This window comes from Ochlerotatus camptorhynchus, unplaced genomic scaffold (assembly GCF_037179485.1).
Source record: "Ochlerotatus camptorhynchus isolate MF236.1 unplaced genomic scaffold, CSIRO-AGI_Acam_v1.1 ptg000395l, whole genome shotgun sequence".
Lineage (NCBI taxonomy): Eukaryota > Metazoa > Arthropoda > Insecta > Diptera > Culicidae > Ochlerotatus > Ochlerotatus camptorhynchus.
In genome coordinates, this window is record NW_027040882.1 from 2,368 (window position 1) to 17,472 (window position 15,105).

Genomic DNA, 15,105 nt, shown 5'->3' on the forward strand with positions numbered 1-15,105 from the left:
TGATTAGTTTATTTGAAGAAGAAAGTAGAAAAGGCAGTTGATTTTTCTTTTTATTCCTTTCCAGCCCCACGATGGATCCTTCTCGGATACTATCAGAGAGATAAGCGATAGCGGCGGAAGCGAACATGCTCTTGCACTTGAACAAACACCTCAACTTTGTTCAACTGCAGCAGTCGAGTTTACAGCTCACGGCTCCTCACCGGAACGGGAAGATAATGGCTGGTATTACCAGTAATAAGCAGCTCAAACGGAGGCGAAGCTATAACGAAGCCGGGAAGTGCAATCGTCCCATGGCTGCCGTTAACTAACCATCGAGCTTGGGTTTTATAGCAATGTTTTTTGCCTTTTGTTTATACATGTTATTCTTCACCTCATGGTTTTCTTTACTAATAAAGAAAGTATTAATCCTAAGACTTATTCATATATTTCACTTACCCATATTAGCAGCTAAAGCAACTCTGCTTCTTTTAACGTTCATCGGAGCTATTAACTGCCATTGGTCTTTTTCTGGTATATACACTTCTACCGAACGTAAAAAACAACTTCCATCATATCCTGAAAAAATAAATCACTATATTATTTTATCCTACGATGAATTATAAGCAACTCACCACCGCATGCATACAATTTACCTCCAAGAGTTGCAACTCCTAATCTACACCTGCGATTCAACATTGAACGAATCTAGAAGTCATGAATAACATTAGTAAGTGTGATTAAAAAGTAAATGCGAACAAAATCAAAATACTTTGGTCCACGTGTTGGTTGCTACGTCATATCGCTCTACGGAATCGAATATAGAAAGACCATCATGACCACCTATAAAGAACAAAACCAAAGAATAGAAAATTATGTACGTGCCTTTTATGATTACCTTTTCTGTGTGGAGTTCTTCTTTCCTTTATTTAACGTCGGCCTCTGTTCCGCAATCTAGTGCCAATCACCGACGGACATCGATTGCCATCCATTGACGGCAATCGAATGTGCAGGAAGACAGCTTCCACACCTGCGTAGGATTTCGCACCCATTCAAACACACATGGGGTGTTCGTTGCGTTGTACATGAGCAACCTACGCTTTTAAAAAATTTCTTCATACGAATGAGTAAAAGTGACCCACTCTCTGAGTAAGATTCGGTTTCAGTGTACAACGCAACGAACACCCCTGTTTATCACTCGGCAGTCAAACGATGACTGCAGTCAAACTGTCTACGTTTCCCTTACTTAAGCATTTAGATTAGCATCCTATGGCCGTCCTTTTTTTATATATGTTGCTCATGTAGGTGAGTGAAGATAAAAAGCAGAGACAATAAATGATATTGAGTGGTACCTTTTGGTTGATTGCGACTTAAGACTTTGATCATTTTTCAATAGTTAATCACTGATAAACAACTAGGGGAAATGGATGTAATGTCGGCCTAAATGTTCCTAATTTGGGCCCATACATAAATTCAGTAATCGACTAAATTTTCAATAGCGAACAAAAATTATCCGTTAGAACCGTCCCTATGACGCGTTCATTAAGATACAATTGGTAAATGGTAAAACAGCAAAAAAGGTTATCTTCCATTTAATTCCACTTAATTTTGGTATCCATGACAGATACGTATTTCGACTACAATGTGCAGTCTTCATCAGTGTCATTCCCACTAAAGAACTTATCAAAATCTGACCCCCTTAAGTACTCATCCCCTAGGTAAAAAAGTCAAGATCATAGGTATAAAAATGAAACTACAATGTGTTGAATCGGAACCTACCTAACTAATAAAAACCAAAGATTTAAGTAAGCTAAAGGAGAAAAATCTATACAACTCTCTAATAAGGAAATTCCCCAAAGGCTTGGTAGCCATCATTCCCCAAAAAGCTAATCGCAAGCTAACAAGTTTTGCAATTATGAAGCTAGGAATCCCACCCTAAGACTTTAGCCATAATGGTCGAAAAAAAAAGTTTTTTTAATGATTGGGTGTAGCTCCTCTTTTGCCTTTTCAATCAACTACTATCAACCTTAACATGTTTTTTGTTAAAAATTAATTGGAGTAGTTCTTTGTGTTGGGATTTTTGAGGATATTTTCAATTGACGGCAATTGAGAAACATAGGGAAACCTTGGATATTGCAGGTATCGATAAGCACTCGATTTCATTTATCGTTCTGCTTACAAAACTCTTGCGAATGGAACGATGCAAAGTCAGCTCAAAACACTGAATATTTTTCAAATGGTACTCCTAACTCTTGTTCCAAACTTTGAAGCTTCTCTCTGGATTACGAAATGTAAACACTTAATTCCACATTTACGCGGTCATGTTTTTCCTCCTACGAAATGTGTCTTCTAAGTTTACCACAGTTTTGATGTGTAATCAAGGTGATGAATTTGTTAAAGTTAGCTATATAATTTTAAATAAAGCACATAAATGGTTAAGGAAATAGTAAGACATGAGTTCAAGAGTGCTAGGAACACATAAAATTATAAACCACGGTAGAATCATTCAAAAGAATTGACAAGCCCTTTGATCCTCTTTCTCATTTTACAGCTGGTATAATCAATTTGACAGATCGATGTCCTTCTATACCACTTGAAATCACCGAAATGGGGTCGATTTTTGATGATCGAGTTCCACATATGTTATGTGCCTTTAGCCACTGCTACGAGTTCCTCGTTGGTGACTTCGACGTTATCTCCCTTTCCTTCTCTGTACGGTGTCCTTCTATCCTTCTATAAAGGTGGCCAGGTCATTGGGTCGTGCTTCGAGAAAAGTCCTTCCACGATGACTTTCAGCTGCTCTGGGCTCATTTCAGCGGGCATCGTTGGACCTATGATCTTCGCCATCACGACTCGGTATGCGTCGCCCCAGGAGTTGGCATCAGCGACTCGACACAGCTCCTTAAAACAGTTTGACTTGCTCTGCTTAATCTCTCGTTTAAGTGCGGCCCTGGCCGCTCGAAACACTCCTCTTCGTTCTTCTCTTTCTGCTTCCGTTCTTGCTCTCTGAGCACGTCTTCTGGCTCTGAGACAATAAGCGCAGAGAGTGCTAAGTGCCTCGTTCCACCAGTAAACTGGACGCCGTCTGTTATTTGGCTTCAGTTTCCTCGGCATGGTCGTGTCTTATGCTCTCACTAACGTTTCTGTCAGCTCATCCGCGTTTAGATCTGCGTTACTCCTGTCGACACGAAGTGCCTCAATGAAAAGATCCTTGTCGAAAGCCTTCGTCTTCCACTTCCGGTCACCATATCGGTTGCCATATCGGATCGCCTGATGGTCGCTATGGGTATATGCTTCGCACACTCTCCAATCCATGTTTGCCACCAACGACGGACTGCAGAAAGTAACGTCAATAATGGATTCCCGGCCATCTCTGCAAAAAGTGCTGCTGGTGCCTTCGTTGGCGAGCATAACATCCAGTTTTGCCAGAGCTTCCAGCAGACTGTGCCCTCTTGCATTGGAACACCTGCTTCCTCACCCCTCTGCCCAAGCATTGAAGTCTCCTCCGATGACTACCGGTCGTCGTCCAATCAGCTCTTCGGTAAGTCCATTCAGCATCGCATGGAACTTCTCAATCGTCCATCTGGGGGGTGCGTAACAACTACACATGAAGATTCCGTTGACTTTTTGTTTTTTTTTTTTGGATAGAGCTCTTACGCTCGCCCTTTCGCCAAGAGACTTTTCGACAAGCTCCTTGAAGGCTGAGCTCTTGATCGCAGGATTCTTCTTCAGCTCAAAGAGCATCTCACCCCTCTGGGTGCGCCTGGTTTTCACCACGTTCTCTCCTAGTTGCTTCAACTATGGATCCTCTCGAACCTTCCGGAGGAGTGCTGCATACGACGTTTTGTCTTTAGCTACGATGATCAGAGCATCGCCCTTACTTCGCTTCCGACGAGTCCTGGGTATCTCCTCCTTCTGTTCAGTTTTCTTCTTCACTTATTTTTTCTTCCGTTTTTTCCACTTCTCCTTCGGCTTCTCGACGGTACGCCATCCTTCTTCCTTGTTGTCCTCCTCTTCGTTCTTGACTTTTTTAAACTCCTCTTCCTCTCCTGGCGTTTCCCTTTTCCTCTTCTCCGAGCGTGGATTGGCGTCTCCTGTATTTCAGCTGCTGCTTTCTCCTTGGCCTCGATCAGCACCCTTTCGGCAGTCACGGATCTCGTCCTCAGCGCATCCTGTTCACGTTCGGCAGCAATCATGGTGGATTTGATGCCCGTCACCATTTCCTTTATTGCCTTGTGGACGTTGCTTTTATCCTTGACGAAGTCATGAGTTCATTGATCCTCCTCCTGACCTCCATCAATTTGGTCTTCCCAAGCTGCAATCCTTCTTGAGGTGTGCTTCTGCTGGATTTCGGTGTGAACATCTGGCTTAGCATAAGACCTAGCTCTCCTTGGTGTCCTTGCTGCTCACCTTGGGGCTTACTGCTGCTGCTGGAACTCGGTGTTTCAACACTGGTGATCTCTGCAATATCCCGCTTCTTCTCCCGCGTTTTCGTTTTCTGGCGTTTTGCCGTCGTCCACTAAGTGTGTGTGTGTGTGTGCGTGCGTGTGTGTGTGAGTGTGTGTGTGTGTCTGTGTGTGTATGTCTGTGTGTGTGTGTGTGTGTGTGTGTGTGTGTGTGTGTGTGTGTGTGTGTGTGTGTTTATGTGTGTGTGTGTGTGTATGTGTGTGTGTGTGTGTGTGTGTGTGCGTGTGTGTGTGTGTGTGTGTGTGTGTGTGTGTGTGTGTGTGTGTGTGTGTGTGTGTGCGTGAGAGTGTGTGTGCGTGAGAGTGTGTGTGCGTGCGTGTGCGTGCGTGTGTGTGCGTGTGTGTGCGTGTGTGTGTGTGTGAGTGTGTGTGTGTGTCTGTGTGTGTATGTCTGTGTGTGTGTGTGTGTGTGTGTGTGTGTGTGTGTGTGTGTGTGTGTGTGTGTGTGTGTGTGTGTGTGTGCGTGTGTGTGTGTGTGTGTGTGTGTGTGTGTGTGTGTGTGTGTGTGTGTATCTGTGTGTGTGTGTGTGTGTGTTTTTTTTTTTTGGCTACAAGGAAACCTTCAAAATGCCATCGTGACACCGCTTGATGACTGGGCGCACAGTCCGCGGTTACATGGTGTGTGGGATTCTTACCGTACTAAAACCTCCTTGGACGCCTTGCCCTTTTCCCCCGGAACCACTTGTCGTATTACTTCGGAGGGGGCCGTGCATTACGCACATCACTTTACCTCAGCTAATTGGCGCTTCCAGTTTGCTGATCGTCTCTCCAATTTGTGAGTCATTTAGTCATTTAGGTCGATTCAGCCTACTTTGACGGAGAGTTCTCTCGGCTTCGGCTTTCACTTCGCACTTGTGTGAGCATATTACTCCTTTCTAGCTGGTCCTCTTGCTATTTTCGCTGCAGCGCTGACATGATCTGCGTTACTGCTCTGCTGACGGCGTTAAAGGTGCCCTCCTCTCGACACATTTCTGCGACGACATTCTCCGTGCTAAGGGTGAGCATCTCTTCTCGCACAGCATCAAATCTAGGACATTCGAAGACCACGTGCTGTGGTGATTCTTCCACATTCCCACACTCCGGACAGAGGGGTGACGTTGTGTGTCCGAACCGATGCAGGTACTTCCTGAGGCAGCCATGACGAGAGAGGAACTGCGTCAAGTGGAAGTTGACTTCTCCATGCTTCCTGTTCACCCAGGTCGAAAGAATCGGTATTAGCCTGTGTGTCCATCTACCGTTCTCTGCTGCATCCCACTCCTGCTGCCACTTAGCCATCGACACCGTTCTCAACATTTTTCGTACTCCTCTAATTTCTCTCGTCATATAGCACTCGTAGTCCTTCACCAAGGTGATGCCGATAGGGATCATACCGGCGATAACGCATACTGCCTCCATCGAAATGGTTCTGTACGCACTCACGACTCGCATGGCCATGTGCCGGAACGTACTGCTCAATTTCCTTTGGTTCTGCTTCGTTTTCAGCGCTTCAATCCAGGTTGGACCTCCGTACCTTAGTATCGATGAGGACACACTAGCCAGAAGACGCCTCTTGCTGCTGCTTGGACCAGAATTGTTCGGCATGATTCTGGCTATTGCGTTGATGACCTTCGCCGCCTTCTCGCAAGCATATTCGATGTGGTTGTTAAAGCTTAGCCGGTCCTCGATCATCACTCCCAGATACTTCAGCACGCGCTTCGAAACAATGATGTGCTCTCCAACGGTGATTTATGCCTGCTGCACTGCTTTGCAGTTACTGAGCAACATCACTTCTGTTTTGTGGTGGGCTATCTGCAGCTTCGCTCCTTGCATCCAGTTACCAATCGTATTTATCGTCTCGGCCGCCAGCATTTCCACTTCTTCCAGCGTCTCACCTGTTACTGTCAAGACGACATCGTCCGCAAAGCCAACGATCTCAACTTGCAGCTTGAGCGTCAGCACGCCATTGTACATTCCATTCCACAGCGTGAGACCTAGAATGGATCCTTGTGGAACTCCCACCGTGATTCTCAGCGATTTCTGCCCCGTGTCTGTCACGTAGACCAGGACCCGGTTCTGGAAGTTACTACTTAGAATCCTGCAGAGGTAGTCTGGAACCCTCATTCTATGGAGCGCCTTGGCGATGGCCTCCGAGCTGGCGCTATTGAATGCATTCTTCACATCAATCGTAATCACGGCGCAGTATCGATTTCCTCTCCGCTTCTGGAAGCTTTCTCGGCTCTGTCAATCACTGTCCGAATTGCATCCACCGTCGATCTTTCTTTCCGGAATCCAAACTGCCTCTCCGACAATCCGTGTTCACTCTCCGTGCATTTTGTCAGCCTGTTCAGGATGATCCTCTCCAAGAGCTTTCCCACAGTATCCAGCAAGCATATTGGCCTATACGATGCAGGATCCCCCGGCGGTTTTCCGGGCTTCGGCAACAGCAGAAGCTTTTGTACCTTTCACCTATCAGGGAACTGTGTGTGTGTGTGTGTGTGTGTGTGTGTGTGTGTGTGTGTGAGTGTGTGTCTGTGTGTGTGTGTGTGTGTGTGTGTGTGTGTGTGTGTGTGTGTGTGTGTGTGTGTGTGTGTGTGTGTGTGTGTGTGTGTGTGTGTGTGTGTGTGTGTGTGTGTGTATGTGTGTGTGTGTGTGTGTGTGTGTGTGTGTGTGTGTGTGTGTGTGTGTGTGTGTGTGTGTGTGTGTGTGTGTGTGTGTGTGTGTGTGTGTGTGTGTGTGTGTGTATTCTATTTTTGTGTTTCTATTCTTGTTCCACAGTTTTCACCTTAATTACAATATCAATAAAAAAGCTTCTAATGGATCCTAATTTACGCTTATCCACACGCGAAAACTAATTTTTTTTGAATTTGGTACAATTAAAAAATGTGCGAAAAACTAATAAAATCAGGGCCAGCGAAAAAAAAACCAACAGTTCGCGGGCAGAGCCTACTGCGTTTTCGGTGTAAAATGTCTACCTTGTTTGACTATTATCCCTCTTCGATCCTTGTTTGGACCCTATCCGAGGTAATCCTGCTTGACCATCGACTTGGAAAATTCCTCTTCGATCCTTCGGATTCGTATAGTAATCTGCTTGGAAATCGATTTGGAGCAAAAGTATAATTTTCTATTTTAATATTCCTTTTCTATCCTTTTTTGTAACTCTTTATTTGTTAAAATTAAAAATAAATTACATTTCATTTTAACCTAGGCGCTCCAGTTACTAAAGTAACTTCCAGCCTTAATTGTTATGATATAAGGGGAAACTATTAACCCTTATCGAACTGAAAAACCAACTGAGCGAGAACACCCTCCTCTTCTGGACCCCATGCGTCCGCCAATAGTGAGACTTACTGAACAGTCCGTAACTGGCGACCAACGCTTCCTGAAGGCGCGTCTAAGGGACCCGAAAATTATGGACATTGTTCGGACCTACCTCTCCTTCCTGCATGACCAGCCATCATCAACATGTATTCGCGGAATCACCAAAACCAGTGCTATTCTAATGCTAGCAGCTGAAGGACTACCAAAAGACAGAAATCTCCTGCACGAAATTTTCCTGGACGTCCATGAAGAACTTGGAATTACTCGAAACGACGCCTTGGCAGACCTGCAATCCTACCGTACATTCCTGTCCAGTGAACGCACGCAACGGCTACAATCTACTAGGGAGGCCGCCCTCAAATTTTACAATCCTGTAAATTTTCAAAGCCGCTGACGCACCTTGAGGAAGACTCATTATTTCTATATAACGATGCTCGGCATGAGACTGAGGTAACTAATAATAACAATGACCATACTTTATCAACCGACGTATTTCCAACAATTTCTTCACACAGACAGAATGCGACTGAAATTTTGATTTATTGTCAAAATTTCAATCGCATGAAAAGCCCAGCTAAAATGAAGGAAATTTATCAACATTTATTATGCTCATCCTTTTCGGTCATTCTGGCAACTGAAACAAGCTGGGACGAAAGCGTAAAAAGTGAAGAAATCTTTGGAAATGCCTTTAATGTATTCAGAGACCACAAAAATTTTCATGCAACACAGAAGAAGTCAGGTGGTGGAATTCTTATAGCTCTTTCGGCCAATTTTAACTCAGAAATTATCTTTACACCAAAATTTACAGAATTTGAGCATATTTGGGTGAAATCACACATAGCCGGTGAAACGCACGTGTTCGCCTCAGTGTATTTTCCACCAGACCATGCTCATAAAAGCACTTATGAAGCCTTCTTCCAAAGTGCTGAACAAATTCTATCTGACCTTCCTCCTGAGGTTAAAGTTCACATCTATGGAGACTTTAATCAACGCCATGCTGACTTCATTCTGGACTCTGAAAATGAATGTATCTTACTCCCAGTCGTTGGGGATAATGAAACATTGCAGTTCATTTTTGACAAAACTGCTAATTTAGGACTGAACCAAATTAACCACATCAAAAACCATCAAAATTGCTATTTGGACTTTTTACTAACGAATATTTATGAAGATTTCTGTGTGACCGAATCATTAAATCCACTGTGGAAAAATGAAGCGTTTCACACAGCAATCGAATATTCTTTATTTATGCATGAAAACCAAAGACCCAACGACTGCGAATACGAAGAAGTCTTTGAATACAAATTAGCAGACTACGAAAAAATAAAATTGAAATTAAACAGTGTCAATTGGCAATTCATTTTAAGGAATGTAGGAAATGTCGAAATTGGTATAGACGTGTTCTACAAAAAAAGACGTAACAGAAACACACAAAGTCCTGTCTGGTTTAACAGACAAATAAAAAACTTGAAAAATCGGAAGCACATAAAATTTATAAAAAACACAATAGTAGTAATAATTTATTAATTTATTTGGATCTATGCGATCAACTGAATTTAGCTATCAGTACTGCATTTGAAGAATATAATGCAAAAACTGAACGTGAAATAAAGTCCTGTCCGAAGAACTTCTTTAATTACGTAAAAACGAAATTAAAATCTGACAATTTTCCTTCAATAATGCATCTAGACGAAAATGTCGGTGATAGTTCGGAAAAAAACTGTAATCTATTCGCAAAATTTTTTCAAGAAATTTATACGACATTTTCTGAAGAAGATCGTGACCGCGATTATTTTGCATTTTATCCAGAATTTTCAAGGGACATTGGCCTCAATCAACTTCAAGTGCAGGACATTTTGCAGGCTTTAAAAAATTTAGATGCCTCAAAAGATCCTGGACCTGACGGAATTCCTCCAGTATTTATTAAATGTCTAGCAATGGAACTCACTGCTCCATTGTTTTGGCTTTTTAATATGTCCCTGGAATCCGGAACCTTCCCTAAAATTTGAAAAAGCTCATTTCTAGTACCTATCTTTAAATCTGGTCGAAAATCTGACGTACGTAATTATCGTGGTATAGCCATTATCTCTTGCATTCCTAAGCTTTTCGAGTCAATTATCAACGAAAAATTATTTCTCCAAATCAAAAATAGAATTACTGACATGCAACACGGCTTTTTCAAGGGTCGTTCGACCTCGACCAACTTACTTGAATTTATAGACTATTCATTGAATGCAATGGATAATGGAAACCACGTAGAAGCTCTCTTTACAGACTTTAGCAAGACATTTGACCGCATTGACATACCAATGTTACTCTTTAAACTGCAAAAAATTGGAATTAAGTCAGGGCTCCTGAAATGGCTTGAATCATATTTAACTAACCGCCAACAAATAATTAAATTCAACGGAAAGAAATCGAGCCCAATTCAAGTCACTTCAGGCGTCCCCCAAGGCTCTCATTTGGGACCTCTCCTTTTTATTCTATACGTAAACGACATATCTTACATTCTCAAAAATCTTAAATTGCTTATTTATGCCGACGACATGAAGCTCTTTTTGGAAATAAGAAATGAAGAAGACATCAATATATTCCGGAATGAAATACACATATTCTACATATGGTGCAAAAAAAGTCTACTAGAATTGAATGTAAAAAAATGTAACTTAATATCATTTAGTAGAAAAAGAACAACTTCAAACATTTCAATTGCATTAGGAAATCAAACTGTAGACAAATGTGAAAGAGTTAGAGATTTTGGAATTATCTTAGACTCTAAGCTAACTTTCATAGACCATTACAATACAATTATTCACAGGGCAAATAACATGCTAGGCTTTATCAAGCGCTTTTGCTATAACTTTCAGGACCCTTACACAATTAAAACACTATATATTGCCTATGTGAGGTCAATACTGGAATATTGCCGCATTGTATGGTCTCCTTTTTCAATCACGCACGAAGAAAGATTAGAATCAGTACAAAAACAATTTCTATTATACGCTCTTCGTAAATTTGGTTGGACTTCATTTCCTTTTCCATCATATGAAGCACGCTGCATGCTTATAAACATACAAACATTAAAAGAGCGTCGTGAATATGCAATGGATTCATTTGTAAATGATATCGTTTCGCAGCGAATTGACTCAACAGAACTTTTATCAAAATTAAATTTCCATGCACCCACTCGGTAACTCCGAAATCGAAATTTATTTGCCATAAAACATCATCGCACAAATTATGCAAAATATGGGCCATTAAACCGCATGATGGCCTCTTACAATAAACACTGCGAAACCATTGACTTTACAATGTCTCGGCATAAACTAAAGCAATATTTTTATTCCATAAGAAATAACAACTCATAAAAGAAAAGACAAGAAAGCTGACACTACTTTTTTATATAAATTTATATTTAAGAAAACAAAACTGTATTAGTTGTACTAGTCTACGTTGGTTGATGAAATAAATAAATAAATAAATAAGTGTTTTTACATTGTTCCTGTCTTGGCAATTCAGTATTTTAAACAGGTTTTTTAAACCTGTATGTATTGAAATCTTAAAACTAAAAACTAGAACTAAATATTATCTAAGTAAAAAGGGAATGTTGCAATTGAGGACTGCAACGATTTTTGCCTGAAATTATTAATTATTTTGTTGGACATTTGTTCTAAAGTCTCAACATTCGAAATTCTATGTACCTCGGTAGTACTGTACCAGGGAGGCAACTTTAAACTCATCTTCAGAACTTTGCTCTGAATCATTTGAAGTGCTTTTTTCCTGGTAGTGCAACAACTAGACCATATTGGTACAGCGTAAAGCATGACCCGTCTAAAAACTTGTTTAAATATTAGAAGTTTATTCGTCAGGCAAAGTTTGGATTTCCTGTTTATAAGAGGATACAAACATTTTATATATTTGTTACATTTGGCTTGAATGTGATCTTTAAAAGTTAATCTTTGGTCAAACAAATCCAAGATATTTCACTTGGTTTGACAAGGAAATTGGAACTCTGTTCATAGTGACTATGTGATTACTACTAGGTTTCAAAACCGAAGCTCTACTGAACTAATTTCATAATAGAGAGTGGAAAATAATAGAGAGTGGTGATTATTACAATGTTTACTTACATACTATGCATTAATTCTATTCTGTTTTAGCTTAAATTTAATTTGCAGCTTCATAGCGATGTCAATAGTTCCGCAATGCAAATTATACAGGCGCATCATTCCATTGATTGGGCTATTTTTTGCATAGTTTGTTCTGTACGATTTTTCAGAAAATAAATTCCGTGTTCTAAGATATCGACAAGGTGTGTAAAAGTTTAATTGCCACTGCCGAATCTATGCGCATTGAAATAATGTCGTTGATAAAGAAAAGCATTGCAAATTGGTGGCGCTCCTTAAGTGTTTGTATATTGATGAGCATGCAGCGCGCTTCATAAGATGGTAATGGAAATGCAGTCCAATTCAATTTACGTAAAGCATATAAAAGGAATTGTTTTTGGACAGATTCTATGCGTTCAATGTATGGATTCCATACTAGGTGGCAGTATTCCAGAATTGGCCTTACATATGTGGTATATAATAGCTTAATAGTGTATGGGTCTTCGAAATTATGACTGAACCTTTTAATGAAGCCTAGCATTCTGTTTTCTTTACTAATGATAGTATTATAATGTTCTATAAAAGTTAGTTTGGAGCCTAGGATTACACCTAGATCTCTTACAATTTAGCATTTTTCTACTATTTGGTTGCCTAATGATATTTCAATATGCGGTGTTTAATTTTTTCTGCTAAATGCTATTGTTCTTCTTCTTCTTATGCGGTTTTTAAGCTTATTGCTTAGCGCATATTAGCTTATTGCGTGCTCTCAACTTAGTGTTCTAAATGCACTTCCACAGTTATTAATTGAGAGCTTTTGATGCCAATCAATACCAATGCATGAATTTGTATATTGTGTGGCAAGCACTATGATACTCTATGCCCAGGGAAGTCGAGAAAATTTCCAACCCGAATGATTCACTCGACCGGACCGGGAATCGAACCCGCCGCCTCCGGCTAGGTAATACCGTGCCTTTACTGACTATGATATTGTGGTACATTTTTTTACGTTCAGATGAAGTAGACTTTTACCACACCAGGTGTGGAATATATTTATTTCATTCTGGAATTCTTCTGCATCGCTATAATTACTTATTTCCATAAAGAGCTTCATGTCGTCTGCATATACAAGCAGTTTTATTTTTTTTAATATGTAGGAAATGTCGTTTATGTTCAAAATAAAAAGAAGTGGGCCTAAATAAGAACCCTGGGGTACCCCAGAGGTGACTGAAATTGGTTCTGAAATTTTATTTTGTAAGCGGACTATTTGTTTACGATGTGTTAGGTATGATTGAAGCCAATTCAAAAGTTCAGGCTCCATTCCTATTGTCTGCAATTTGAGGATTAATAATGGTATGTCGATGCGGTCAAATGCTTTACTGAAGTCGGTGTATAGCGCTTCAACGTGCTTGCCACTGTCCAACGCGTTAAGAATGAAAGATTTCTAGAAGATTAGAGGTAGTTGACACCCTTTACAAAAGCCGTGCTGTTTACTTTTTTTTTTTTTTTCCTTTGGTTTGTTTTTTCCGTCGATCTTGTTTTTCGTGCTGAGCACCAATGCTACCGACGTGCCAGGAAGGCAGCTCCCACACCTGGACCCTACCTATCGACCCATCAACTCATGAACCGAGGACCAACGGCTTTACTTCCCATCCGAAGGAAGGCGTGATCAGAGATGTTATGCCTCAGAACATCCCGGCGGCGCCGACTGGTATTGAACCCAGGCCTGCTGGGGTGAGAGGTAATCACGCTTATCACTACACCACCGGCGCCGTTAATATGCTGTTTACTTGTAATTATATTTTTCACCTGCTGAAAAATATTGCTGTTTACGATTGATTCAAAAAATTTTGGAATGCAAGAAATAATAGCAATTCCACGATAATTTCGAATTTCTGATTTTGCACCTGATTTGAAAATAGGTGCCAAATAAGATGATTTCCAAATTTCAGGGAATTTTCCATTTTTCAGAGACATGTTGAAAATACGCTCTAGAGGAAATGCGAGTTCTTCAGAAAGGTTTTTCAAAAATATGGGTGCGATGCCGTCAGGTCCAGACCCTTTTGACGCGTTTAAGTTTTTAGTGCATTGAGGCCTTCATGTTGAGAAAGTTGGTTGACAGAGATGTTTTTAGAAATTTCAGGAATGAATGCAAAGAAATCGCGGTCACGATCTTCTTCGGAAAATGTGATGTATACTTCTTGGAAGAAATTTGCAAAGAGATTGCAAATTTCAGAAGAATTCTCACCTACATTTGCATCCGAATTCATTCGCGAAGGAAAATTGTTACTTTTTAATTTCGTGTTTACATAATTAAAAAAGTTCTTAGAACATGACTTGACTTCATTTTCGACTTTGCGGTTATAGTCCTCATATGCAGAGTTGATGGCTGTATTTAATTGGTTGCATAAGTTGTGATAGTTTCGCAAATTGGTTTCAGTTTTTTTTCTTTTTCGTATAGTTTATGAGCTTTCTGTTTTTTATTCTTCAAATTTTTCAGTTGTGGATTGAACCATGCGGGTTGTTTATTGTTTCGTGTTCGTCTTCTGTTTTTTTTTATGGTACAGTTTCTAAAATTAGGCTTTGAAGAATTGAGTGAAATTTTTCTACTTCAGTATGGACATTTCTTTCAATACTTATTAAATGTTGCCAATTTATTGTACATAGTCTACGTTTGACTTCTTCGTAATTTGCTTTATGTTATTCCGGCACTTCCTCGTATTCCCAGTCGCTGGAGGAAGAAGAATTTTGTACGAAGATTGAGTATTCAATTGCTGTGTGAAACACTTCATTTTTCCATAAAGGTGCTAATGATGTATACACACAGAAGTCTTCAGTACAATTTGTAAATAAAAGGTCTAAATATGAGTTTTGCTGATTTTGTACATGGTTTATTTGATTAAGACCAAAATAAGATATTTTGTTGAATAATAATTATAATGTTTCGTCTTCACCTACGACTGGGAGTAAAAATGATTCATTTTCAATATCTGTAATAAAGTCGTGTTTCGTTGATTGAAGTTGCCATAAATATGCAGTATTACTTCTGGTTCCATATTTGACATTATAGTTTCAACAATTTGAAAAAATAGTTCAAAAAGACTGCTTGTGGGCATGCTCAGGTGGAAAATACACCGAAGAAAAAATGTGTATTTCACCGGCAATAAGTGCTTTGACCCAGACATGTTCGAATTCCTTGTGCTTATTTGTTATGATTTCTTCAGAAGTAGAGTCAGCATTGATGGCAATGAGCACTCCACCAC

At 40.4% G+C, this 15,105-nt stretch overlaps 1 protein-coding gene across 2 annotated transcripts in view; it reads right to left on the reverse strand.

The window, feature by feature from the left end:
• Positions 1–412: 412 nt before the first annotated feature.
• KLHL18 (Kelch like family member 18) overlaps positions 413–15,105 on the reverse strand; it is a 59,923-nt gene continuing 45,230 nt past the window's right edge. For both annotated transcript variants that reach the window (XM_065233286.1, XM_065233285.1), the window contains 3 exons: positions 749–819; positions 612–684; positions 413–555 (listed from right to left, as the gene is read on the reverse strand). In XM_065233286.1, the coding sequence (XP_065089358.1) occupies positions 428–555; positions 612–684; positions 749–819 (272 nt within the window). In that variant the 3' untranslated portion in view covers positions 413–427. The remainder of the gene's footprint in view (positions 556–611; positions 685–748; positions 820–15,105) is intronic.